This window comes from Dreissena polymorpha, chromosome 14, assembly GCF_020536995.1.
Source record: "Dreissena polymorpha isolate Duluth1 chromosome 14, UMN_Dpol_1.0, whole genome shotgun sequence".
Taxonomy (NCBI): domain Eukaryota; kingdom Metazoa; phylum Mollusca; class Bivalvia; order Myida; family Dreissenidae; genus Dreissena; species Dreissena polymorpha.
The window spans coordinates 69,627,905-69,655,211 of NC_068368.1; the positions used below are offsets into that span (position 1 = coordinate 69,627,905).

The following is a 27,307-nucleotide window of genomic DNA, read 5'->3' on the forward strand; positions in this document are numbered from 1 at the left end:
ATATTATTACGAACAGAACATAATGGGACAATTTGTATAGATCCTTTCATAAACATCTTTCACCTCTAAATTATTTATGGTGGATCTGGAGTGCGATTTGTATGAGCAGTTTATGATGTTTGCGATCAAATCTTATTTGTCAAATAACACTACACGATTGCTATTAAACATTTATTTAGGTTTATTCTCTTATTAATAGTATATGACGAAATTCCACTTAACAAAACATTTTCTTAAATTAAAGAATACCATTTAATAAGTATAAATATAAATTTTGATATAAAACTAGGAAGTAAATTCGCTCACATAATAGAGGTCTTTTCTACTTACCTCCCTTGCTCGAGAGCGATCTTCACTATACGAGCTCTGAATCACTCGATTTAAAATCTAGCATGATCTCCATCTTGAGCATAAGTTAATTCCCAGCGTGATTCACAGGTTTCAGCTCCCCATGAGTCAAACAGATAAACGTTTAATTGTTCTGGTGACAATAGATTTTAAACCGATAAGTTCATGTAAGATCTGACACTGCACGCCGTATTGATTTTACTAAACTGCAGTAAATCGTAAACAAATACAATGTACTTTACCAAACATTTTACAGTTAACTATTCCAGATCGAATGCATGATTGCCTCAGCGTATATGCGCTTTGATCGCTTATCGGTTCTTAACTAAAAATAAAAGGCGTCGAATTTCAAATGTTAACACCGGCTTGTTATTAACGGCTCATATCATTCTTTATATGTTCTTTGCACCATTCGTATAGCACCATACATACGCGTTTATTTTGAAAATCATATCATATTTTATCCATATTATTAACATTACCATTTTTCATTTTATGTAATCCTCATTAATAACTTGCTTGATATAAAATTATATATTCATCGAGTGGCCGTTCGCTCAGCCCAGACAAGTAAGCGATCGATTGCATTGCAGACGGAGCAAATCGATTCGTGTCGAGTCTGAGAGATATGATGTTCCCCAAGATCATGGAATACCAGCGGTTATTTTTGTTTGGTTTCTGCAATATATTAATAGTCCCTTGTCTTGCGAGTTTTAATTATGCGGGGAGTTGTAAAAATGAAAGTGACTCGTCTATGGCTGTGCCATTAATAATTGCACAAAAGGTCAATAAAGCAGTTGTCCATTAGCGGTAATTGAGTTGATGGTTTTCCAAACCAAGTATATTTACATGCAACGTTATAGCAGTCCCATGCATATATACACCAAAACGCATAATAATTTAATAACAATTTAAATTCACCAATCTACATAGAGTTGTTGCCTACCTCTGAAATATCGGCTACGTGTGTTATCACCATTTTCTTTGTAATGGTTTTCTTTAAGTCTCGGTCCGACAGGCAGGTCCAACTTTGTCCCAGTCCCGAAAATATAGAACCCGTAACCCAGACAACGGATCCTTCCCGGTATGTCATCCTCGTTTTCACCGAGTTCTATAACTGTCTTGCGCATTATGTTCTTGCTTTTCAGTTTAAGTTCATTCAATGTAGATTCCAGTTCGGATATCGACATGCCTACGTTGACATAATGTTGGCTGCAACTATCTGATGAATTGATATTCAGCACTTTCAAATTTGGAAGTAACGCTTTGCGCAGTTTGCATACGAGTTTTAAACGTTTTTGCCTCTTTGGATCCACTTTAACAATTTCTGTGTCAATAAAGTAAGGAACGAAATAGGAAATTGTTCTAGGTGATAGATGTTTCAGATATTTCATTGATACTGCATTGACAAACCGTCCCTGTCGATCATCGTCACTTTCAACATACTTATTAATGTCGTGTTTTTCATTTTCAGAGAAGATTAAGCTCTCAGTTTCATCAGTGAACAAAGCTTCTTTGTTGTTATTAACGTCGTTTTCTTCCCGTTGTTTAGATGGAGAAGTCCTGTACGCATCAGCGACTATGGACTGGCTGATACTTGTATCTGCGATCGTTTCAGTTTTATGTTTAGTTTTTGCACATACAGGATCAGCGTCCAAAACATTAGAGTCGTAATCATCTAGACCTCGTAAAATTTCCAAAGTCTCATTAATTTGTTTGGCAATCGTTTCTTTTGCATCAATATCTGATTGTTCAGATTTCTGCATAGTATTTACTTCATGTTTTAATGCTATTTCAAATTGCTGCTCGTAATCGGGACTTGAATAAGATGTTGAGCTGGAGAAGTCTGACATGGAAATAGTCTCGATACTGCCGAAATCTGTTGGGTCACTATTAAAATTTTCCGGATCGGATGTTTCGCCGTTGAAAAATGAAGATGACAAAACATCTTTACTGCTCCATGAACTAGAGATAATATCTGAGCTTGGACTGATGCAAAACCTGCTCAATCCATCGTCCTTAAATTCACTAGGTGGTGAAACAAAAGCAACATCTTCATCAGAATGATATTCTTCATCTTTCGTGGAAACAAAGGCGACATCTTCATCAAAATGTAATTCTTCATCTTTCGTGTTGTGCCCCTCATTGTTATCGGATTCTTCGGGAGCATAGATACTTATAGTTTGAAATTTGCAATCTGTTTTATTGAGGCACTCGCAATAATCCAAAATGTCGAATACTTCTTTATCTTCTGGTGACAGCGACTCTGTATCGTCTGACAATGCTTCTCGGTTTTCATTCATCTCTTGTTCTGTATAAGTCATCGCATGAAAGTCTGAATTTTCACCACAATCATTGATAGCGCACTTATTTTCATTTATATTTTTGAAACCACGCAGTCCTTCGTATTCATCTCCAAGGCAAATATTATTCATTTCCTCGAATGAATTAGCAGTCTGGATTTTGTCGTTACCTATGACTACATTTATCTCGTTAATGTGAAGCACCGGCGAATGCGCTACTTGTTCTTGGCTTCCACTATCCGTTGACCTCGACCTCACACCTGGGGAATAGTATCGTTGTGTACCAGAACCTTCGTCGTTGTCATCACCGCTCTCGTTATCATCGACATGGAAATCGTCGTGATTGTGATTATCATCTCTGCTACCCTCATCTGTGTCTGCGTTGCCTTCGTTATTGTCATCAGAGTTATCATTTCCTGAATTTCCGCTACCTGCATTTCCATTGCCTTCACTGTCGGAATCGTCTTCTCGTTTCTTCAGATCATCATTGTTTTTGTCACTGTCAGTTTCATCCTCACTATCCTCGTCAGTATCTTCATCGCCACTTTCAATAATTATTAGGCGGTTCCGACTTTGTTTAGCTCTCGATCGTTTCTTAGAAATATTCCCTGTTCCTAAAATTTCGTTTTTGCGTTCTTCTTCGTTGTCTACTGCACAAGTGTGACTCTTTCCAGTCATTGTAAAATTAGCCAGCACACTATCTACATAAAGGTCGTCTGGTTCAACAAGTGTCATATTATCGATATCGATTGTCTCTTCTACATCAAAGTATTCCTCATCCGATACAGTCACAACATCGTCGTTTGGTACAATTGCGTTTTCAGTTGGTGAACTGGATGGACTAAAAGTTAAGTCTATAATTCCATCATCGAGTTCATAATCTCTTCCTATTTTTTCTAATTTATTTGAAGTAAATTGACGAGTTTTTATTTCTGTAATTTCATCATCGGAGTCTTCACTCGCGGAATCTCTCCGTTTCAATTCTTTTAAGTACGACATAAAGTCCTCACCTTCCTCGGGTACACAATTTGCATCATCTTTCACAATGGGTGTTTTAAATACCGGTGAAACTATCGAGCATCTCTTTATTATATCGGCGTCTGTATTTGCTGTATCTTTTATAGGTAATGCCTTGACTTTAGGAATAGCTCCGCCAGACTTGCAAAGCATTGACGAAGTATCTTCTCTTGCAGATGGTTCAACGAATCGTTCATACTCATCAAATAAGCTGTTTTGCATATTTCTTGATCTGTCAATTGTTATTCGGTTTTCCTGGCGCTTTTCTTGTTCTATAACATTGTTTTCAGGATTTTCTAAATCATATACGATAACAGTTTTACCTGTGTGCCTCGGGGTGTCACTAAAATGTCGTTCCAACTGTGTTTTCTGGAATGGTATGTTCTGAAAATGTGGGTTAGAATGATCCAGTTCAGTAAGGCCGGACTTTCTTTGTTCTGATAACAATATCTCAGTATCAGTGGCTTTTGTTTCAGGATTAATTTTTGCATTTTGCTGAGAATGTATATCGTTGTGTGTGTGAGCACTAGAACTCGCGCCTTCAATGGATGCTTGATTACCATCAAAAGCAACTCGTTCTGTCACAGAATTTGGAACAGGTTCGTTGTTTTCATAAAGCAGACGATCTGGTGTAATCCTGTTAAGATGTTGACTGCATGTATTGAGAGGTCTGTTTCGAAAAACCTTTTCTTCTCTGATATGCATCCCTTTCCGATCCGTTTCAGTGACTATGCCGTCGCCGCCAGATGAAAACTTGATGGTCACTGTTACATTTTCAGACGGACTACTCGACCATCCACTATCCATGTTTTCGAGTCTGTTGACATAATCGCCTTGGTCGTCGTCGGTGGCTGTATCGTGAACTAACACCAATTGTCTCCTTTTCGTCTGGTTTCTGTCGTAACCGTTCGAAAACAGAATTTCGTTATTATTCACTGGATTTGCTCTGGTGGTTGTGCCAACACTAAAGTAGGTTTTAGGTTCCATTTGTTCTCTTGTTCTTTCTTATTCGACCACAATGTTTAACTATGTTTTAATAACTGTTCATAACGGTATGAGTTTGTTTAATAAAATGCAGGTACCTAAACATCTATCAATTACAATGTGTATGTGTTCATATCCGCGATACTTTCGGAGCCCATATTTTTAAATCTAGATTTTAATTATTTTAATTCCACTAAATACAGTGTTAGAAAAGATTTTACTTAATATCCCTTTTCCAACTTTGAGCGCCGAAAGTTTCATTAACACAATGTGTCACCACGTGCAAGCAAATAATCCCGACGTTATATCCATGAAACGCGATTTAACCCGCGACTTTATCTGCAATAAACTACCGTCAGACTGTAACAACGCAGAATCTCGAACGAAACTATTTGGTCATCTCGTACTCGTACACAACAGTACTTTTAACTTCTTTGGGCTAATTATTTCGTGCTGACTCACTTAACCAAACGAAAGAGGGTCTAATTTTTGACTGTCACTTTGTAATAGTGTAAATAGAGGGGCGTAGAGTATTTGACACTAAATTAATTGTCTGTTTTACGAACGTTTGAGAAGCAACATCGTTTATTGGCCTCCGGCTTAATGGACTTTGGTAAGCTAATTTGTATCCTGTTGTTTCGTTTATTGGCATAACATGCATAGAATGTAAGCGACGCCATATATAACAAATTAAACAATTATTATGTTTATTGTTAAATGTTTTTGTTTAAATAACGTACGATGATATTTGAGAAAATTAAATAAAATGTTTGTATGTGTACCTGTATTTTTTTTCATAAAGCCATACAAAAAATCTTCGGAACAAATTTGTTTTGTATGATTAAGTATTTATAATTGTTTTCATTCACGTCTTTTTTTCATGTGCATTTGTAATATAGAGTATTGTTTATTTCATTTCCTATCTGGCCATTTTGTTTTGTTTTAGTAACTTTATGTGCTTGATTGTGCACGACTTTGTTAATCGAAACTTTATATTAATGTTTATTGACTTTTCAATTCTGCAGTTCGTTATAAAGTGTAGGTATATTTAAACCGTCTGAAATAATACGGCTCTAACCAACTTAGTATTACAAACAAAAGCGATTTAATCGCATTGAAATGTATTTATTTCACTGAAATATGCACACATTGTCAATACTTTCAGTGTATATTCCAGTGTTAATTTCAGTTCAATTCTATATTTTCAGAGATAAAAGGCAATATAAGTTTTCGTGATGATGAATCAAAAGCAAATTTCTCTATAAAAATAAAATTAAAAAACACACTTAAATACAAAAACATAAAAATACATTAAAAAATGACAATTGCGAAGAAAATAGTCCCAAAACTGTAAAACATAGCTCGCCCTGAGATTGCAGAATGTTTTTGCAGGTCAAAATAAAATCAAAGCAACATTTTTTACAACTGTTTTCATTGTAAATTAAAACATAACGTATAATTGTAAAAACGATCGACTAAATACCGATTTGACATTAGCAATATTATTCGTTAATTTCTTATTTGCGTATTGTCAATGCACAGCTTCATTACATGAATGCGTTGCAAATGCTGTTTGGCACTTAAATTTCAAAGCACGGAAAGCCTCTCGATCGGCTCACTTTTCTTACACGGGAAGCCTATTCGTCGATTAACATTGTTATTTTTCTAAGTAAAATGAGTTTAACACTTGTTAAAAGTATTGATAGTAAAAACATAAATGTCAGAATATTGGATGTAAATATCAAAGGCGAAATGGGACTTTTAACGTAATTATTTGGACTAACGCTATCGGCTACAGGCTTCCCGTGCCAGAAAAGTTAGCCAATCGAGAGGTTTTCCGTGCCACAACGAAAGCGAAAGTAGGCATTTATTAAGTAAAATTGACGAAAATTACTATATAGCGTACATTGAACGCAAAGTTTTGATCATAAAGATGATATCAATTACATTAGATAAGTGCTTGGACCTGTGGAATACTGTGAACCTGTAGCTGGATATGTGCTTCAACTCATGGACCACCTCTTTTTATGAACAAATGTGTTTACGGGCTTTAATTTTAGATTTTCTTATCTGTTTCGTGAATAACGATCATCCATTTTTCATAATATATCAGAGAGGAAGCCGAGAATGAACAGAGAGGCAGCATTTTGACAGAGAGGCCACCGAGATGCATATACACCGTACGATTGACCTAGTTTAAAACCACACATGACCCCGAATCAAAATCAGTTGGGCTTCAATTGAGACGGGGACGAGGACAAAAGGCGAGCACACATTTTCATATCAAACATTCGTTTAGCTTATGTGAGCTAATAAATAGTTTTAATTTATAGGTGATTCCTATTGCACAGTAAGAATTTGGATTACCGGTACACATTTTTTAAAGACTCGAGCCACACCATTTTTCGTTCAGAAGCATGATGCGGAGACAATCTTTTTTTGTCATGATTTGTACTTCATAATCTGCACATGCGTATAACTCGATGCATGGGACAAATGTAGCGAAACATACAAGCTGCTTCATGCGAAATATGGATTAAGCAAAGACCGGTAACAAGCTATCCAGTCCCTTAATGACATCAGGATACCTTGCATTACTTTATAAGAGAAGGTATTCCCTGACCAGACTTGCCGCAGATGTCATAAGACCCATTTTTGCATCAAGCGTCTCATTATCAAGGCACGATGTATAATCGATAATAATTAAACCGACTATGTTAATCCGGATTAGTACAAAGTATTTTTATTAGAAAATCTTGCTTATGAAGACCTTATAAATGTAAATTACAGTATTTTTGGTATATTGCATTAAATTGAGTTTATTAGCCTCATACACTCTGACGCACTTAGGATATATTTAATTACATGTATACTTTTGATAATTACTTATGTTCTAGTGTAATGTATAATAATTCATGTATGCACCGTGGTAACCAAACGATTTTATTTCTTTGCATAACTTTATTTTGTATAATCATAAACTGTGTATTGTGTAAACACTGTATCATGTATGCTTGCTTTGTCCACTTGGGCTTTTGGCCTTCTGGATGGATTGTTTAATAAACATATAATCTGTTGTTTTTTCGTAAACATGTTGGATAAAACAATTACATTTACATATAAAAGCACGGAACATTTGTTTTCCCCACATGTGTTTGTTTGTGTGCTGTACACCGTTTATTTTGTTAAAGGCTCTATAAAGGTGACGATCCGTAATTATTTACCGATTTTTAAATATTTTTTCCATATATTATTTATAAAGGTTATCAAAACACAATATATAAATATGCTATTGGACATTACTATAAAAATATTAGCAATACAACTTGTTTTGAGCTCAAAATACAGTGTTTCACAAGTCAATCGTGTTTACAAACAATCAGTTTATTTACATCGCTGTTTACTCGGGAAAGTGAAAGTGACTCAGGTCACCAAAAATATATCGTTGCTTTTTAACGTTTTCCGGTATCACTCACAAAGTAGGTCTCTTCTAAATGGTTAAAACGTTTGTAGTGATCTAGTCAGTTACTTTCTGCTGGTAAAAAGTTGTTTAAAATAGAATTAAAATTGAATGTTCTTTCGGCTATTTTTAGCATACGTCACCGCTTTGGGGCTACACATCACGTTAGTTGCAAAGTTGTAAACATTTCCTCCAATTATGAAACGGGTATATCTTCCATAATTCTCGACTACGTTGCACCTAAGCTGTGTTATTAGCATTTCTTATGCAAGAGTAACTGAAATCCGGTAAAAATTAGACCAGTTTATATGCATAATAATTGGATTTGTCACCTTTATAGGGCCTTTAACTTACCCCCAACCAAATTTTACAGTAACAATAAGAGACACTTACGAAATTATTTGCGCCTGGGACAACGGTGTACACAAAGGAACCACTCCTGTACGGAATGGTAATAACTTAACCACTTCTACTGTACTGGGATGCGTAGCATAACCACATGCAATTGAAAACGTTTCGATAAATATGATGTATATTTTAATTCAAACATAGCGTGTTCATTCCTTTTTAGCTACACGTATTTAACACATCAAAGCATGTGGTAAAGCGTGTGATATTTGTATGGTTCGTTGAATAGATATCCTAATAATTATAATGTTAACTCTTCAACAAAAATCTGAAAAGAGAACTTAAAAGCGCCATCACATATCATTTACATATACGTTGTGTTGAATACCAGTATATTGTACTCACCTGTGTTGTGCGGCCCGACCCATTGGTTTCGACTGTTTTCACGTATTGCCCAGTCCATTTTATATTCCTTATAAATGAACAGAAAGTAAAGGTATTTCTTGACATTCCATGTATAACGTATATTTTGAAGTTATTGATAGTAACACTCAATGATTTTCATATTTATCCTTGAATAATTCAGTGCATATTAAGCTTTAGTTTACAGTTCAATTCATTACACGCGTTTTCAAATCATGAAATTGTGAAAATATTTGTATTTTAAAACTCCGAAAGGGAACATATTTGACAGGTGTACGTATTTCACTGTAATAACACATCGAGCATGTAAAATATTTATACACCAATGATTTGGTTTCATATTACAGCGCAGTGATTTAATAGCGTTTACACCATGTTAAAGCATCACTGTAAAGATGTCTTCCCATACTGGAGGCATATATCATTTCGTCTAGTTGTTATATTTGTATCACATTGCACATTTTTGACATGTTTACGATATGCTGTAGAGCATTAAGGAAACGACCTTGTTCGAAACTATAATTATCGTCACTATCTTCTATATGTACAGTATACACCTTTTGTTCTTTACACCAATATCGAAAATTTCCCCATTTTCAAAATATAAATAAATCGCAAAACATTTCAACAGCACAAGGACTTTTACTAATAACGTTTAACAGATATTATGCATGTCAAAAAGTTCTTAACACCTTTACACATACACCTTCAAATACTAGTATTAAAATTGAACCAGTTTAAAAACTATCCCATGAAAACTGTTTAGTTGCGGAGACGCCTACGCCATATGACATCATAAGCTCTAAATCGCTAGCATTTTACCACACTGTTCGATCTTAGCGCGGAAAGTGGGCGAGGGCCGAGCCGCCCAAAATATAGTCAACCATCTAATATGCATTAAGTTAACATAAAGGCTTTTTAGTAGTTGAAGTACTAACATAGCCAAATATACTTAGCAGAAAAAAGTTAACGTATTTCATGCAATATTTCAACCGTTGAAAGGTCGTTGACCATCGATTGTAGTAAAGGTTGTAAAAAGTGCATTAAGTTTAACTTATTAGCTAGTCTAAAACTAGATACTAGTATGGCAAAATAACTAATGTATTATGCACTACAACACCGTTGACTGATATGTGATGAAGAAAACGCCCATATATTCTCATATTCTATCCCATCAGTGCTTGGATCCAACCCGTGTTTTGCCGATCACACAGCCACAACATGATTTTAAAAGGACAACGAGGACGAGGGGCAGACTTTGATTCCATCCAATTAAAGACGAACAGGGACACACTTGTCACAATGTGATTGCCTGCGACAATGACTTATTATTTCTTTCAAACAACGAAATGTACAGGAAAGTGTTGCACTAATTAAAATGCTACATTCCCCCACATGTATCCAATACACTGTTTAAACTACTCCGATACTAAAGGCAAGCCTAAAATGTGTGCAGCGTGACACGCCATAAGCATAACAGTACTTAAGTTTGCCAAAAGATGCGTGGCGAATGTTGGTTTAACTTTGATTTCAAATACTGTAAAAGATACATTTAGGATTATGTAAAATAAGTCGATTAATTCGTAAGCACTGTTAGCTTGGTCAACAAAAACGGACAATATATTTGAATGAAATATTTATATTTCAAATATAAATTTATTTTTCCAAATAAATGAACCATTTCAACTAGTGTGTTGAAACACCATGTTCTAAGCTTAAAAAACACAAAGACAATACATTAACCAATTACACAAAGACGTCAGAAACGTGTGCGGCACTTGTTGTCATAATCTCCGTTTACGTTCAAATTAACAAATGGATACAAGCTTTAATCTATAAACTATAATTTGAAATTAATTTCATTTAACTTTTATTACTATTATATGGTACCTTAAACACGTGACATAACACCATTTAATGTTTGCCGACATGTATTGTTATTGCGTTTTAGTTCTGATCTTACTTTATTTTAGCTGAATGCGCATTCACGGGGTAATTCGGTGATATGTCAACAATAAGTAACAAAACGATCTTTAATAAGTTCAAATCGTGATTTATTTTAGCTGATTGCGCATTCACGGAGTAAATAGGTGATATGTCAACAATAAGTAACAAAACGATCTTAAATTATTTCAATTCATGATTATTTCGAAGTATTTTCAGCTCCTGTAAAAAGCGACATAAACTAATACTTAAACCAGTCTAAACTGTTATAGACATTCTTATTAAACCTTGAATTTAATAACTGTTTAACTCGTAAAATCGGCGTAAATGTGCAGTAAATGTGCAGGATGGACTTAAAAGGGTGCAGCTTTATAACTAAATCGATCCATCAAACTTTAAAACTACTTGTTTTACAGAGCTATGAGAGATTTCATTTCACGTGATTTATGTCATTACAGATATTAACTACCGTTATAAATTTAAGTGCAGAAGCAATTGTATTTACCTGCATACACGAATTCGGTTTCGATTTCATGTGGACTGAACCCAACATGTGCTACTTATTTGTAACGAATTTATATTCGCAAATCAAATATTTTATATCACAAACTCTCCGATTGCACGTAACTGTAAGGGGAAACAACTTGTCAAAATAAGATATCCTAGACAATCTGATACAATGTACATTTTATTAAAATAAATTGCTCCAGTAGAGGACAAATCAATATACTGTATAAAAGTGTTTGTGTTTTATTTTTCACTGATAACCAACTGAAAACCATACCAATACACTATCGGCATCTTTGCGGTGTAAATGCTCCACTGACAATAATGCATTATCTAGCAATACATCATTAGATAAAGCACACAGGCAAACTCATTACACTCAAATCATATGATTAAAGAAATATAATAGTACATGTACATCACTAACATCATCAGAAATGTGTAGTAATATATTATCAATAAGAAAAACATGAACATTTTTAACAAATTTGAAAGTTATACAATTATCGTTTTTGTGAAGTTTCATAAGAAGCAACCTAGTAGTTTTGGATGTGATGTTGTTTCTTGAAATTGTTGCCGACAAGAATTATCTGCAAATTAAAATATCTAAACAATGTCAAGTGATGTTTAATTAATACAAACACATGCTATAGTATAAGAATAAAGAAGGAAAAAACATCAGCAAATCTTTGTTTAAAATTATGCGTTATTTTGGTAAATGAAGGTATGTGATATAAATATTTATTATATAAAATTAATGCATCTTTTTTTAATTCAAAACAGTTTGTGATGTTGAAATTGTGTGTTTACTTCCCATTCACATCAATAAAGATTAGTTTCATGCACATAGTTTTTCTAATTTAAATTGCTTAACTTAAAAAGAAAGGGTGATATAATTATAAATTCATATGCACATTATTGAATATTTAAAAATTTAACGTGTGAAAATGCTTTAGACATTTATTACTACATGCAATAAATTACTTGCTAAAGCCTATTTAACAGAAAATATATTATGTTCATTTTCACCTATTTAATCAATCAACTATTAGCCTGACAGGGCTTTGATATTCTTGAGCAAGAAGGAATGAATAAAATAATGCTGTCTAAAATGCATTTATCCAGAAATACATGTACATTAAACAAGAGACCTTAAGGAACTATACCTTTCAAATCACATAATATTCACAAGGTTTCACTAAAGACTTATAAGGTAAAATAATAAACCACCTAGCAGCAATATGTTTTGTAAATCACAATTTGTGCTCAAGTGAGCAATAAGTACTAAATTTATGCTATTTACTTGTCATATTAATTGATAATTCTGCTGAACGTGATACAACAAGTAATTATGGAAGATAAGGAATAGTTCTTTGTATCGCATCTTTTGTATCTTTCTTTTTTTAAAAGATTAGTTTAAACCTATTTTAGCCTGATTGCATTAAGAGCCTGATTGCATTAAGAGCCTAAGACTTATTTAAAATGCTCTAGAGTCCGTTTCCTGGAAATCAAAACTTGGTTTTGGTTCCCACAGTGGGGATAGAACTAGTGACCTCCCGATCTCTAGGGGGACACCATAACCACTACACCAACTGCAATGGTTTAAAGGATTATGTACAACTTGTCTCAATATTAGTTCTCAGATGTTATTAAACATGTTTTATATATTTTGTCGCATAAATAACTATGACTAGATCAAACAAAAATAAAAGTAGTAATTCATCTATAAATATTTATATCATTTTAATCATTAGTAGAATTTACAAGCATACAAATATACAGACAATACAAGATACTACAACAGCTATACTGTTCTTATTGTTTGATAAAAGCTTGTTATAATACCATATCATAAGTGTAAATAAATAGACTTAATTACCTCATTGTTGGCAATCAGCAAAAACTGTCAGATAAAGGTCTTTGTAGTTTAAGTTTTAACATGTTCTCCATAAGGTGTGAAAAGTAACAGTTGATTCCAACGTTGTATTGCGTTTCAACTGTTCAGTTAGTGGTACAAGAAGTACTATTCATAATTCAACTTAACTTGAAATTATTTCTTATTATAACCTTTTGGCACAGCTGTCAGATATCAATGCGCATTTTAACAGAATTTCACATTTAAAAACACAATGTCGCCCTATATGATGTTTGACCTTGTAGTATGACCTTGACCTTGTGAAGGATGACCTTGACCATGACCTTTCACCACTCAAAATGTGCAGCTCCATGAGATACACATGCATGCCAAATATCAAGTTGCTATCTTCAATATTGCAAAAGTATTCATAAAATAAGCGATTTGGGCCACATATATTTGACCTCTGACCTTGAAGGATGACCTTGACCTCGACCTTTTACCACTCAAAATGTGCAGCTCCATGAGATGCACATGCATGCCAAATATCAAGTTTCTATCTTCAATATTGCAAAAGTATTCATAAAATAAGCGATTTGGGCCACATATATTTGACCTCTGACCTTGAAGGATGACCTTGACCTTGACCTTTCACCACTCAAAATGTGCAGCTTCATGAGACACATGCATGCCAAATACGAAGTTGCTATCTTTAATATAGCAAAAGTTATTGCAAAATGTTAAAGTTGGCGCAAACAGACAGACCAACAGACCAACAGACAGGGCAAAAACAATATGTCCCCCACTACTATAGTGGGGGACATAAAAAGAAAACAAACAAAACATGTAGCAGGTTAACTGGCTAAGCATTTTCACTCTTCAGATGTTGAAAGACATCTTCATCAAAAATATATTATAAATTATAAATCGACCCAAAATCACAATTTCAACAACAATTTACAAGATTTATTAGGTTGAATAATAAAACATATAGTTTCTTTATTTAAGATTTATAATGTTAAGTTTTAATTATATTAATGCATTTATGCAATTTAATGCAGACAATTACGTTTAAATTGACTCTAAAGTGTCCAATATTTATCATTATTGTTTGACAAAACATGGCAACAACTTTTTTCAAAAAGACAAATTTAATGGCCATAACTTTTTTTGAATGATCAAAAGTGAACTAAATGCTCAAATTGAAGTTTAACAAGAAATGACAATCACAAAAGCTCCAAAGATATACATTTACAACGAAAGACTTAATAATTAAGTTTTGTTATTGTTTTATTCACAAGAAACCACCAACAATATAAACATAAATCAAGCACATGGATAGAAATGTACGCTCTTTTTTTCAAAATGGACCCCATATCTGCAGAATTTCTTAAAATTTGATATAGTGAACGAGTGAAGAGAGCTAACACAATGTTAAATTTGTGTATAATCAAAGGGAAATAAATGTGAAGTGCCTGGCATGATTTGGTTCAAATTGGGTGGTATCTTCCTTGGCCTCCATTTTGTCAACAAACTTCTGGAGAATTATTGAAGAAAAATCTAAGAAAACTTTAAAGGGCAAATTACATCTTTTTTTCTAAATATAAATGACATTTACTCTTAAGTGCCTTATGCCAACTGGAACTGAGCCTCCAATTTTCTTCAACAAACATTAAAAAAATGTTTGTTTAAGATTCAATGAAAAGTGTACAACTCAAAGAGTAGAAAGCAGCCCACCCAACATCCATCCCCAATGGGTGTTCAAATAATATGCCTCTTTAAGAGACAGACGTATACAAATCTGAAACTTAAACATAAGTGCATGTACAAACATTTCCAATCAAGTACAAGAACTTTGCTACTCTGCCTATCCTATAACTACCTTAAAAACGTCTAACAACATCCTCATTGGTAGGACTGCTATCGCGCGAATGTTCGGACGTGGGACTCGCATTGCGATTCTCAAAGGCGACACCACTATCCTGGGCAACTATGGATTCTTCCACATCGGGATACCCACCCACCGCACCATAGTTATGTTCCCTCTCTATCTCTACCATCTTCCTTCTCTCGTTCAGCTCTTCATGAAGCCTCAGCTGATCCTCAACCTTCCGAACATGCTTATCCTTGCCACAAATACTGTTACGGTGTCGAGTCAAGTGCTCCGTGGGAAGTCGATACAGGGTATCAAAGTCTTGACCTTCCTCCCCACTGTTGCTGCGATTATTTCTTCTATTCTTCTTCTTTTTCTTCCCATTTTTCAGTTTCTCAGCCAAGCCCAACTGTCTTAACCTCTCCTTTTCTAAACGAACAAAGTCTATTTCTTCAAAGCCAGAGTTTGATCGAGTGCGTGGGGACTCTAGCTGTCTCTCCTGATTCAGAATGTCATTATCCTTAGGAATTCTGAATTTGGGCTGCATATCGTCCACTTTCACAACCAGCCTTTCAACATTTGTCTCATCCAAATCTTTGGATTCTTTGCATTTTTCGGATCCCTCGTCTTTGCATTCTTTCAGCGAGCTTTGATCTTTCTTATTTTCCTCGTCTGGAAGATCAACTATTATCCTGAGATTTTTTATCCTTGACTCCATGCAATCTTGAGAAAAACCAAAACTATTAAGGTTACCATCAATTTCACTTCTTCCGAAAGGACATGCCACAACACTTCCAGGAAAGGGAATGGACTTCCTATGCATTCTGAGATCATTGATATCTCTATCGTTGTCAATACGCTCAGCGCACTCTTCTATCAAGGGACTTGGTGTTCGCTTATTCTTATCAACTGCAACCTTGTTATTTGCAGGCTGCCTGTTTTTATCCTGGACTGAATCGCCCTGAATGCAAATATTTACAGCCCTGGGTTTGGCTGAGCTGACCGGACGGTGCAGGTCAATGGGATGACCATGGGGTGGGTCCACAGCTACCAGGACCTCAGTTGGCCTTTGGGCTGTGTTAGGGATGGACGGACATTCCATCTGGCTGCCACATGTGTCGAGTGACTTTGACATCTCGTTGGAGATCATGCGTCTGGCGGTTTTCGGAGAGAGATCATCAACCTGCAATAGGGATTTCAATAATTAGTCGTGCTTTTTGATTTCAGCCAATTGCAATTTACACATTTTTACTTGATAAAATACTTAATTTTGCTTCATTTTTACATGGTCAAAAGCAAAAGGCAGGGCATATCTGAAACAGTATTTATGCCTCATGACAGTTTTATTGTTTTCTTCTGTACACTTAAACAATTCTCAAGGTATTGCCTGCAAAATCTCTATACTGATATTTAAAAGCCGTTAAAGATTAAAACTCAAGTACAACTAGAACCGTCACTTTCATGCCTTAAATATCCCAGTATAAAAATTCAGCACAGGCAGCTCTCTTTTAAAAACGTTTCTTCCATCCCGGCAAGATTCATACCTATGAAATATTGCCTTGATACCGAATATTAGAGTAGAGATATGACATGGACAAAATATCAGCACGAAAATTCACAAGGGCAATTACCAAGAAATTATCAAAGCAGGAGTAATGGCCCTTGTGCACTGCCTTTCCTATAATTTATTGGAATAGTTATTAAGAATCAGTCATGGAATGACACAATCACAACCATAAAATGAGCCTTGTTCTGAAAAAGCTGGGCTTAATGCATGTGTGTAAAGTGTCATCCCAGATTAGCCTGTGCAGTCCGCACAGGCTAATCAGGGACAACACTTTCTGCCTAAACTTGATTTTCGGTAAGGAAGGACTTCCTTGAAACTAAAATACCATAAAAGCAGAAAGTGTTGTCACTGATAAGCTTGTGTGTACTGCACAGGCTAATCTGGGACGACACTTTACGCACATGCATTAAGCCCAGTTTTCTCAGAACGCGACTCAAATTATCAATACTTAGGACAGCCACCTCGTGTTCTATATGGAATGGTGTGAGTACTATGGGTTCATCCTCAACACAGCGAAACTGCTGCAGGTACGGGTGGGCCAGTGCCTCCTCTGCCGTCAGGCGCAGGCTCGGCTCAAACACCAGCAGCTTCTCAACGAGATCCAACGCTGAAAGCATTCAATACTGACTGAGTATGATTATCCCATATTCACTCAGACATGCATTTTGACCCTTTTGTAGTCTCTAAAGGAATCCTATTTAAAAGACCTTTCTTGCTTGATTTAAGTTTTAAAGGCTTCATTTTGAACCTTGTGAAACTCATGATTAGCAAACAGTGTTAAACCTTAAAAGATTGGGAGTTATTCGAAGTGGGTTCTGGTTTTATGCTGGCCACATAAAGCTATTTTTACTTTGTTTTTGAGTGGGGGAGATTTACACAATCTATGAAAGTACATGTAGAAGCAGCTTCTCTGAAAGTCCTTAAGCCCAATGACAAAATCATTAAGACTGCATGAAGTTCAAGAAAAAGAGCCAAACTACTTGCCCTCATGGCTGTATCAGGCTGATATTTAAGTCAAGCAGTGAATAAGCAATTAATAGTTAAGAGGTTTTATATGCTTTAAAGGAAAACCTACAATGGTCAATAATTCTTCCAACTAAAAGCAGCCACAATTCTTACATTAATTAATAATCATAAACACGCTCAGATCTTTTAGCTGTGAACCTGTCATCACAATCCCCTATGAAATGAAAGAGTTGAGTACACAAAATTTGGCCCTCACCAGTGTAATAGAACAATAAAAATTTCTAACCAAGGGGCATGATTTAAACAAGTTGTGTAAAGAACCACAATATGGTGTCAAAGACCAAATATCATAGATACATGTATGGGCTCCAGAGGTGTTTTGCTACATTTCAATTAAAAAAGTTTCACTCACATACTCCTATAAACTCTGGCGTTGAACCTGTTTTGGTGATTTGAACAACCATAGGACCACTTGATGATGTTACACATCAAGTAGAAAACACCAGACCCTTGTGGTTTCAGTGAACGTTTCTTTAAAGTCTATATAAGTCATGTTACCACTTGTACAAGGGTGGTTTTGATTCGAGGGGCATACGTTTAACAGCCTTAAAAGACCACACTAGAGTTTCAAAGAGGACAATACAATTATGTAACTTATTTACAATATATAAGACTTTATAAATCATATGAATACTGTAGTGTGGCCAGTTTTGACCCTAGAGGAATGCTTTAAACAAACATAGAATAGAGCCACTTAAATTGTACACACTCAATATTCAACCAGTGACCGTTGCAGTTTCAGAGATTTTAAAAGTTTGTATTTGTAAAATCTAGTTTCAGCTATGGTTACCTACGTTCGCAACGCACCGGAACAACTGTAACAACTTTGAATGAGGTTCATGGATGGTCAGGAGGAGACATGGTTTGAATGAAAAGTATACGCACAACTGACAACTGAAAAAAGGCAGTACCAAAAGCTCACCTTGTGCATTGCACAGATGAGCTGAAAACCAACAAAGGGTCATAATTCTGATAAAACTTGTGGACAACAGACAATGGGCTATAATTCTGCCAAAACTGGTTGTAGCCATAAATCCTTCATTCTTAATAATCAACACATTAAGGTCAATGACAACCTGCTTTAAAGTTTTAGAAAAATCCAACAACTACTTAAAAATGAAGTTGTTATACAATCTTTCGAACACAAAGAAGAACAGATGGTAAATGTTCAAGACCAAAGCTAATGTCTTCCATTTTGTGGGGAACAACTATCAATTTACGGTATCTGTAAATGAGGTAAAGTTAAGGAGTACAAATATTTAACAGACCATATTCATTATCCATACAGTAAAATATACATAACAGCACTCACCGTCAATATCTACACTTTTAATGCAATCAGACAGGGGTCTTTCAGGAACCCTGGTGTGATTTCTAATGAAACTTGAGGGCAAAATCTGAGTGACTGTGTTCCATTCGTTGTCACTCAGTGACACTGTTTCCAGTATCAAACCTATCTGATCCATCTCATGCGCACCTGAAAAGTTGAATATTAAAATCTTCACCTCCAATAACTGACTGCAGTAAATTTACAATTCTACTACAATGTACACATTTTATCATCTCAGTTGTTTAAATAATTATCATGATAAAATAAAATCATGAAAACTTAATGAAAACAAAAAAATTGATTATTATTAGGTAAAATTAAGGAGTCTTAATAAATTAAATAACTGCTTTTGAATAATAAATTTTTTTTTTGTAAAAGTCAAATGGTCAGTTGGTGAACATGTGATTATAATAGAGATAACATAACAAGTGTTTGATGAGATTACCCCAATCATTATTAAAGATTTCCTAGCAACTTTAATATTAGTATAGAGTGTTAAAACTCTGATCTATTTGTGGTACCTATATCAGAAACATGAGCAAAATTTTTAGCCAAGTTTAATGAAAATCCTTCAACAGGTAAAGAAGATCAAATCCGACATGGAAATGGAGGCTAAAACCTTTGACCTAGGAATCTAACATGACTTAAAGTCAGTATGACTAACTCATGCCTCCTGCATATCGTCCCTATTCCCTATACATTTGAGGCAAGTTCCATGAAAACTCTTTCAAAGAGTAAAGGGCATATTGAGGGGATCCATAAGTGTTACCAACTTACTGACAAAGGATGCATGGCATACCTGGAAATATTGGTTTGCCAATGAACATCTCTGCCAGAATACAGCCGACACTCCAGAGATCTATGGCCTTGGTGTACTCGCGTGGGGAGATGATCAGCTCTGGGGAGCGGTACCAACATGTCCCAACATTGTCAGTCAGAAAGCCCTAAAATGCAAAGTATACAGGTGTTTATGATTAGCCTTAACATAAGGCTGTAGTACATAACCTCTTGATGCATATATGATACATTTTTTACCATCGTTAGGCATCACATACAACCTCATATCAAGAAACAATACTCTTAATAATCACCAAATATTGTTATCATTAGTCAGATTTAAATGTGTTGTTTGTTGTTGTTGTTCGTTGTTGTTGTGTGTGTGGTTTTTTTTTTGGGGGGGGGGGGGAAGCAGGATTTCTTTTTAAACAATTTCTGTAAAATGCACTTTGATTTTAGTTTAAAAGGACTAGGACTTAAACTATAGCATAAAACAAGATCCTGCATTCAATAAATTCTGATCCCGCCCATGGAAGCATCTTCAGAAACAATCCTTTGACCCATATGAATAAGTGCGCTGATAAGGAAGCATCGTTAATTTATTTGTTACAGATAAGTTTCACTTTCTTTAGTCAAATAAATTGCAACTACAATTTATGTAGATCTATAATGCTTTAACTATTTCAGCTTAATGAAGGTTTTTTACAAAGATTACCTTGTGGGAATACTCAGGGTCCACAACTCTAGAGAGACCAAAGTCTGCTATCTTCAAAACTAGATCCTCCACATTGATCAGCAAATTCATGGGCTTCAAGTCTCGATGCAGGACATTGGCAGAGTGGATGTACTTCAGTCCCCTGAGAAGTTGATATGTAAAGAGTCGCACATGATCCTGAGAGAGCTGCTTCTGCTGAATTAATTGATGAAGATCAGTGTGAAGAAGTTCCTGTACAATATACACGCTGCTTATCTCATTAATGTTCAAGTTAACATTCCCTCCCTTTTCTAAACTCAACCCATTTGAGCCCAGCACTTCATAAACCGTCACAACATTCTCGTGCTGTAGTCTTCGCATCAAACGCAGTTCTCGTAATGCATATTTACAGCTATGCCTATTACCAAAACTCAACTTCTTAATGGCCACTTCCTTGTCACATTCACTGTCAGTGGCCGAATACACAGGGGCATTACCACCATGAGCGAGCGGTCTGAGGTTGATAAACCTAGGGTCAACATGAAACCCAAACTTCTTCTCTGAGGTGGGAGCTGGATCATTGTTCTCCATTGCTGTCCACAGCTTCAGACTTTGAATGTTGAAGATTCAACATAAAATGAAATCTGCAAGAAGCCATGTATACACTTTAAACTAAATCCGTCTATTATAGGAATGTGGAAATAAAGTTAATTTCTATTATTAAAACTGAAAAATCAAAATTCCAAAATATAAACTAAAAAAATTACATATTTTTAAAGTCCACAATTCCAAATTTAATGTTTCCAAAAATGAATAGCAATATTCAGTATTTCTCCCTATCCATCTTTTTTACTATTTAATCTTAGAAAATGTTAATGTAGTGAAATAAGATCACTTCCAACAGCCTTGCTGTTAGTGTCTGATTACCACTCGGGAGACCAGTAGTGCTTCCGCTGTTGTTCGCCTGATACGCCTATAGCGAACATTTCGCAATTTTGGCTGTTAAAATAATCATTGGCAAGAATGCATGAGGAAGGGTTTGCCTGTTTACTGTCGTTCCAGATAAAAAATAAATTTCTTTTGTCAAAACATCGCAGTCCAAACAATACATCAATTGACCTGCTGAGTGTGTTTTCACAACACCCAAACACACAATTCAGTTTTGAAAGGATTTTCTGTTGAATCATCATATCATACAGTATTATAAGTTATTAACTGTTTCATTAATGAAATATTCAAAAGACCGTAACAATAAAGATAAAGCGTATTTAATTAAAAAAAATTAAGAGGAAATACAAATGCTAAATCATTCGCGACATTATTTTGTAAAATGCACTACCAATACCATTTTGCACAACAATGTTTTCATACAAAAATAAAAACACCCGCGCTTCCCATGCAAATGACAGGAGTTTGTACATGTTAGCATAATTTGTGCGCGTTTTTTTATCGGTACAAACAATCAACAGGAAAAACATGTGCAGTGTTTATTTGAAGCTTCAAATTGCAATTGTCGAGCTAACATTAAAACTTAGTAGTGTGTTTCTGATTACAACTTTCATTTAATAATAATGCTCCTTGAGAATTCATCAAAACATTTACAGGTGTGTGTAATTAATTCCATGATTATTGGTTGAAACGCTATATGTGTGGAGATGAATGTTTGTACAATATTTTGACTCAAATGCACAATTTCCACGCATATACACCCAGTTGCCATCATCAGTCTTTAAAGTATCTGCCCACATTTTTATCGTGGAGGAGTACATTGTAGGGACCAAATAGTGTGGTAGGTATAACAATGCCAACAAACTGCCCCAAAAACTCTGAAATTATCGAGTGATTGTGACATGTGGTCATTCGCACATGACTTTTTCACAACTGTTCTCATCTTAAGTGCATTGGGCCATGTTTTGGGAAAATCATAAAGAAACAAGCAATGTGTTTGTGAAACACTATGTCCCCATATATATGACCTTTGACCTTGAAGGATGACCTTGACCTTTCACCACTCAAAATGTGCAGCTCCATGAGATACACATGCATGTCAAATATCAAGTTGCTAGCTTCAATATTGCAAAAGTGACATTAAATGAGCAACTTTGACCCATATATTTGACCTTTGACCATGAAGGATGACCTTGACCTTTCACCACTCAAAATGTGCAGCTCCATGAGATACACATGCATGCCAAATATCAAGTTGCTATCTTCAATATTGCAAAAGTTATGGAAAATGTTAAAGTTGGGGCAAACAAACAAACAAACCAACAGACAGGGCAAAAACAATACATGTATGTCCCCCACTATAGTGGTGGGGGACATAAAAATTGTACATGTATAATAAATAAATTGGAAGACAGTCCCAAGACTAGTTTAATCTTAAGTTGTACTAAAAATATTATATTTCTTATAAGGTTAGTTGCGGTGCATTGTTTGTATACCAAGTAAGTATTCTAGACTTACAACAGGGGGTCTCGAATGCTTGGCTGAAACCAGGGTGCAGGATCACATGACTTTTTGTGGCTCCACTTTTTAACCTCATTAGATTTAATACGACGGTAAGCAATGCTTTATTTCAAATATATTTTTTTGACAAGTTTTCTTCAGAATTTCAACTAGTGCATAAAAGACAGATTTTTATGCTGCTTAGGGCAATATGAAACATATCAGAATTACTTTATTTAATAAGCATGTGCTCTTGTTCAAAAATTTCATTTGTACTGCATTCTTTGTACAAGGTTAATGGCCGGTTATGTTTCACGCAACTTAAAAATTTGTCACCGATTCCAGACGTACTCAAGGATTTATTCTTATACCTTAAGATATCGGCACAAACTGCAAGAAAACTGTCATTTATGCACATTAGATTTTTGCAAATGTATTTCAATAACTTGAGATATTTGTAAAAATAAAGTTCTTAAGGGTGTGATTACATTCTGTCTAGCCTGTGTGTAAACGCCTGAAAACCCTGTTGATTCTGCACCCTGAAAACTTTTGCTACAATTTCTGATGGTTGGGTACCGAAAAATTCCATTCTGCTAAAATGTTGCTAACAAAAATATGTTTGAGAGGACTAGGGTTCAATCCCCTATTGGAGCTCATTATTTTTCACTTCAATGACAACCAGACAAACACAAAATGTTATTATGTAACTGGGTCTGAGCTTGTGTAATGGTTTCGTGGAGGGACATATAAATGTCACATGGGTTGCAGGAATGTCTGGAACTTGAAACAAAAAGAGGGAAGGCGTGTAGTGAAATAATGTCACTTCTAACAGCCTCGCTGTTCGCTAGCTTGTTGGCAACTTGATTAGAGTGTCTGGTTACCACTAGGGAGACCCTGGTTCAATTGCGTTGGAGCTCAGGATTTTTCACTTTATGTTAAAAAATTATTTTTTTATTTGATAGCTTACTGTGTAGTTAAAATCACATAACTAAATGACCAATTTTAGTCAAAACGATGCAATTTTTTAAATCCAAAGGGCCAAGCCCTATTGTCAAAATGGTGAAAAAACTGCATATATCCCTTATGCTCATAGTATTGGCCCTCCTCATTGTATAGTGCTTTTGACAAAAACCCTTCAAGAAGTGCTGGACAGTTAATGTTTTACCATTTTTAAGTTTTAATTTATATACTGTTTATTAATGACTATTTCTCATGATTACCTGTTTTCATTTTAAAGTAGGTCATGTTTATTCCAGGCCAATATTATGAATTCACATAATTGTGTAAGTTTGTTTTTGGTTTATTAGTAGGTCAATCAAATTTTGTGCAAGCCGCTTATTTGTGAAAAAAATATAAGAGAAATAGTGTTTTTCCCAGGCCATTTTAGCATGGCGAAAAGCCACGCCGCCCTCCCGGATCGCCACTCTGCCCTTTTCAAAGGCAAATTTCGCCACGCGCCCTTCTTTTCAAGGGCAAATTTCGCCACGCGCCCTTATCGATAAATCTTCATTGCCTTACAATCTAACTTGGTCCGCAAAATCAGCTTCCTTGATTGTCTGTGACGCTCCGACTGTGCTTGATTTACTCGAGAGACGTCAACGTCTAATCGACTACATTAATCGAGTAGATTTAACAGTGCTCGATTATAGGTAGTCAAACTGACTGCTCCAAAGCTGTGAATTAGTCATGCGTGAATAACCCCGTGTCAGTATCAATCGATAACGCCGGAGGCTATGTTATACCAAGCGCACTTTTCGGTCGGCAATGTGTACCTCTTCACGATAAAATCATTACTTCGGAGACTTATGATGAAAAACTCGATGTTATTCTCGTGGCAATTGTGCATTGCATGCATTATTCAGTTATATCAAAACATGTACTTTTACGCATAATTACCTTTAAAATCAATAACAAATTTATTTTTTATCGTTTTCGTCTGTAAGATAATTAGATCTTATTATTAAAATAATTACTCTGACGTAAACTAATTTAACAAAATGCGAATCGCGTGTACAATTTAATGTTGCTACGCGCACCTGTCGCTTACATCAATTGACATTTTATCAACATGGCGGACTATACAGAATTAAATTGTGACTCGGCAAAAATGGCAAATAACGTCGTAAACGATTGAATTAACGATGGAGATTATACATTAAGAAGGAATTGATGAAATGTCTGTGATAATCACAGACATAATGCATTAAAATGTTTTAGATAGCAACAACATTATTTATTTATTTGTAATCTACTCGGTGGATGTATGTCACGGAAACAAGTGTTTGCATATTGTTAGCAATCAATTTATTCGCAATATTATTTTAAACATCTCTCAAGATTATTGTTAGAAAATGGGATAAGACAAACATGGTTTCATTTATATGTTAGTGGATCTGTGTATAATCAGATTCATATGCATATATTGCTTTATTATGTTTGTCGTGCTGTACAGTTTATTGAAACAACATGGAACTTAAATGTACATTGCAAGGTAAATATATTAATATAAATCATAGTAAGTTAAAAACATCTATTACCATTAAATGTGCTTGTTTATATGTTATTTTTTTCCACAACTGCTTCTGATGCGATTACATGTTTCCCCGTAATTCAGGTATTCCGGGAACGTTGTTGCCCTTTTTTGCCTAAACTGCGCGCTAAAATGCCCTTTTTGAAAGTAATGCGCCATGCCCCTTTGCCCTCCTGGGAAAAACACTAAGAAACATGAACAAGAGTCTCATTTTTCCATTAAGAAACTATTTATAGAAAAAGAACCTGCGCATAGTAACAAACCTTAGCCAACAATCAGAAAGGCCGTTATAATGAGAAACAGTGTATATGATACTGATTGCTACATGGAGCTTAGTCTCGCCAGTATTTTGGCAAAAAAGAACCGATGTTCATGCAGTTTTTGTTGTTATGTCCAAGAATAAACATTAAACTATAGATTGACATATTAATGCAGTTTTTGTTGTTATGTCCAAGAATAAACATTAAACTATAGATTGACGTATTAAACATGAAGGTTTTTCAATCTTTTCACTTGAAATATTTAGATGTTTTTATTCAGAGGGCCAATACTACGGTATTAATGGTAGTTGCAATAATTAAACTCTCAGCCAAAGTGTTGCTAAGAGTTGCAATGTGCCGCCTTTTGTCCAGAGGTGCAATATTTGCTCACCACGGGAACTGCAAAAACTTGTCAACTTTTACCTGTCTAAAACTCATGCAAATGGTACCATAAAAGCATGAAATAATTGCTTTTGATTCACTTTGTTATTCTTTCATACACTCTATCCACCATATTGGGAAACTGTAGCTATGTTGCCGACTAGTGTTGCTATAGGTTAGGTCGCAGTACACCAATCTTTTGAGCATCGTGATATTTGATGTAACCTATGATATTTGATGTAACCTATTTACCTAAGTCGATAACGATGTTGAACATATGTTGAATATTTACAATATTCCAAATTTCAAAATGTAAAGGTAAGCAAGAATAGTGTATTGAAACATTGTTGTGTTTTTTAGGTTGCATGCAAAGGATAACGGCAGTAGGCCACCACTGAGGTTAATTCAATGAGTTTCTGTGAGTTTCTGATATTTATTCACCGCTTCCATTGATTGGTAACAAACGGCATCGGCATGATGTGTTAAGTGATGTGCACAAAACCTGTGTGCAAAACTGTGATTGTGTTTATGAAGGGGTGCATATGCACTTCCAGAGGCACCATAGCAAAAATTACCTAAGTCACTGGGAGTACGTTTATATGGACTTATAATACGGATACATATGCTAATAATTTAACATTTCCGAAATTAAATTATCCGGGTACGCATCAATATTTGTTATGAGGATTTTTACCTTTAAAATTCACCGTATTTATTTATGTTTTGCGCCATTTATAAGAATTAATATATTCAATTTGAATGCAACATGATATTGCAAATGAAGACAGAGCGCGTAAGCACTTTGAAAGCTTAATTTCTCCCAGCTCGATGATTAGAAACGGAAGTGACTTTTGGCCTCAATTTCATGCAGGTTACACTACACCAGTGTCCAATATTTAGTCCATTTTGTATACTAGTTCCTGCAAGTGGGGATGCATGTCAACAACTGAAATTGTGTTAACATTTTTTACCATAAACTTTTTGCTTTGATCATTAACTCGTCTATGTATTGTTTATATTTGCTGGCATAGGTTGTTTTGCATGTTTTGGACGATTAAAATTATAATACCTCCGAATGGCAAATTAATGATTAATGGTAGAGGCGCGTATATTTATCGTTCTTGCTTGACGGTCGTCTACATAACACAACAATATGGTTATAATACGAAAGTGTACGAACCAGAATGACTAAATATGTAACTTAAATAGCTGGTTTATTGCGCCTGTCGTAT

The 27,307-nt window shown here is 35.1% G+C and overlaps 2 protein-coding genes across 5 annotated transcripts in view; both read right to left on the minus strand.

The window, feature by feature from the left end:
* Positions 1 to 27,307, minus strand: part of LOC127858034 (uncharacterized) — a 120,938-nt gene that overhangs the window by 16,698 nt on the left and 76,933 nt on the right. Inside the window, exons 5-6 of one of the 4 annotated variants that reach the window (XM_052394879.1) lie at positions 11,333 to 13,812; positions 8,866 to 8,932 (exon numbers count right to left, since the gene is read on the minus strand). In XM_052394879.1, coding sequence (XP_052250839.1) covers positions 8,866 to 8,932; positions 11,333 to 11,380 — 115 coding nt within the window. In that variant the 5' untranslated portion in view covers positions 11,381 to 13,812. Of the gene's footprint in view, positions 1 to 330; positions 842 to 8,865; positions 8,933 to 11,332; positions 13,832 to 27,307 lie in introns of those variants that run through there. The other 3 variants (XM_052394878.1, XM_052394877.1, XM_052394882.1) reach the window with 3 other exon arrangements.
* LOC127858036 (mitogen-activated protein kinase 4-like) lies at positions 13,838 to 26,936 on the minus strand. Its single transcript, XM_052394895.1, has 6 exons — positions 26,770 to 26,936; positions 20,478 to 21,100; positions 19,785 to 19,929; positions 18,968 to 19,132; positions 17,091 to 17,236; positions 13,838 to 16,245 (listed from the first exon to the last, which is right to left on the minus strand). The coding sequence occupies exons 2-6, from the start codon at positions 21,045 to 21,047 to the stop codon at positions 15,073 to 15,075; spliced, it is 2,199 nt and encodes a 732-aa protein (XP_052250855.1). The 5' UTR covers positions 21,048 to 21,100; positions 26,770 to 26,936; the 3' UTR covers positions 13,838 to 15,072.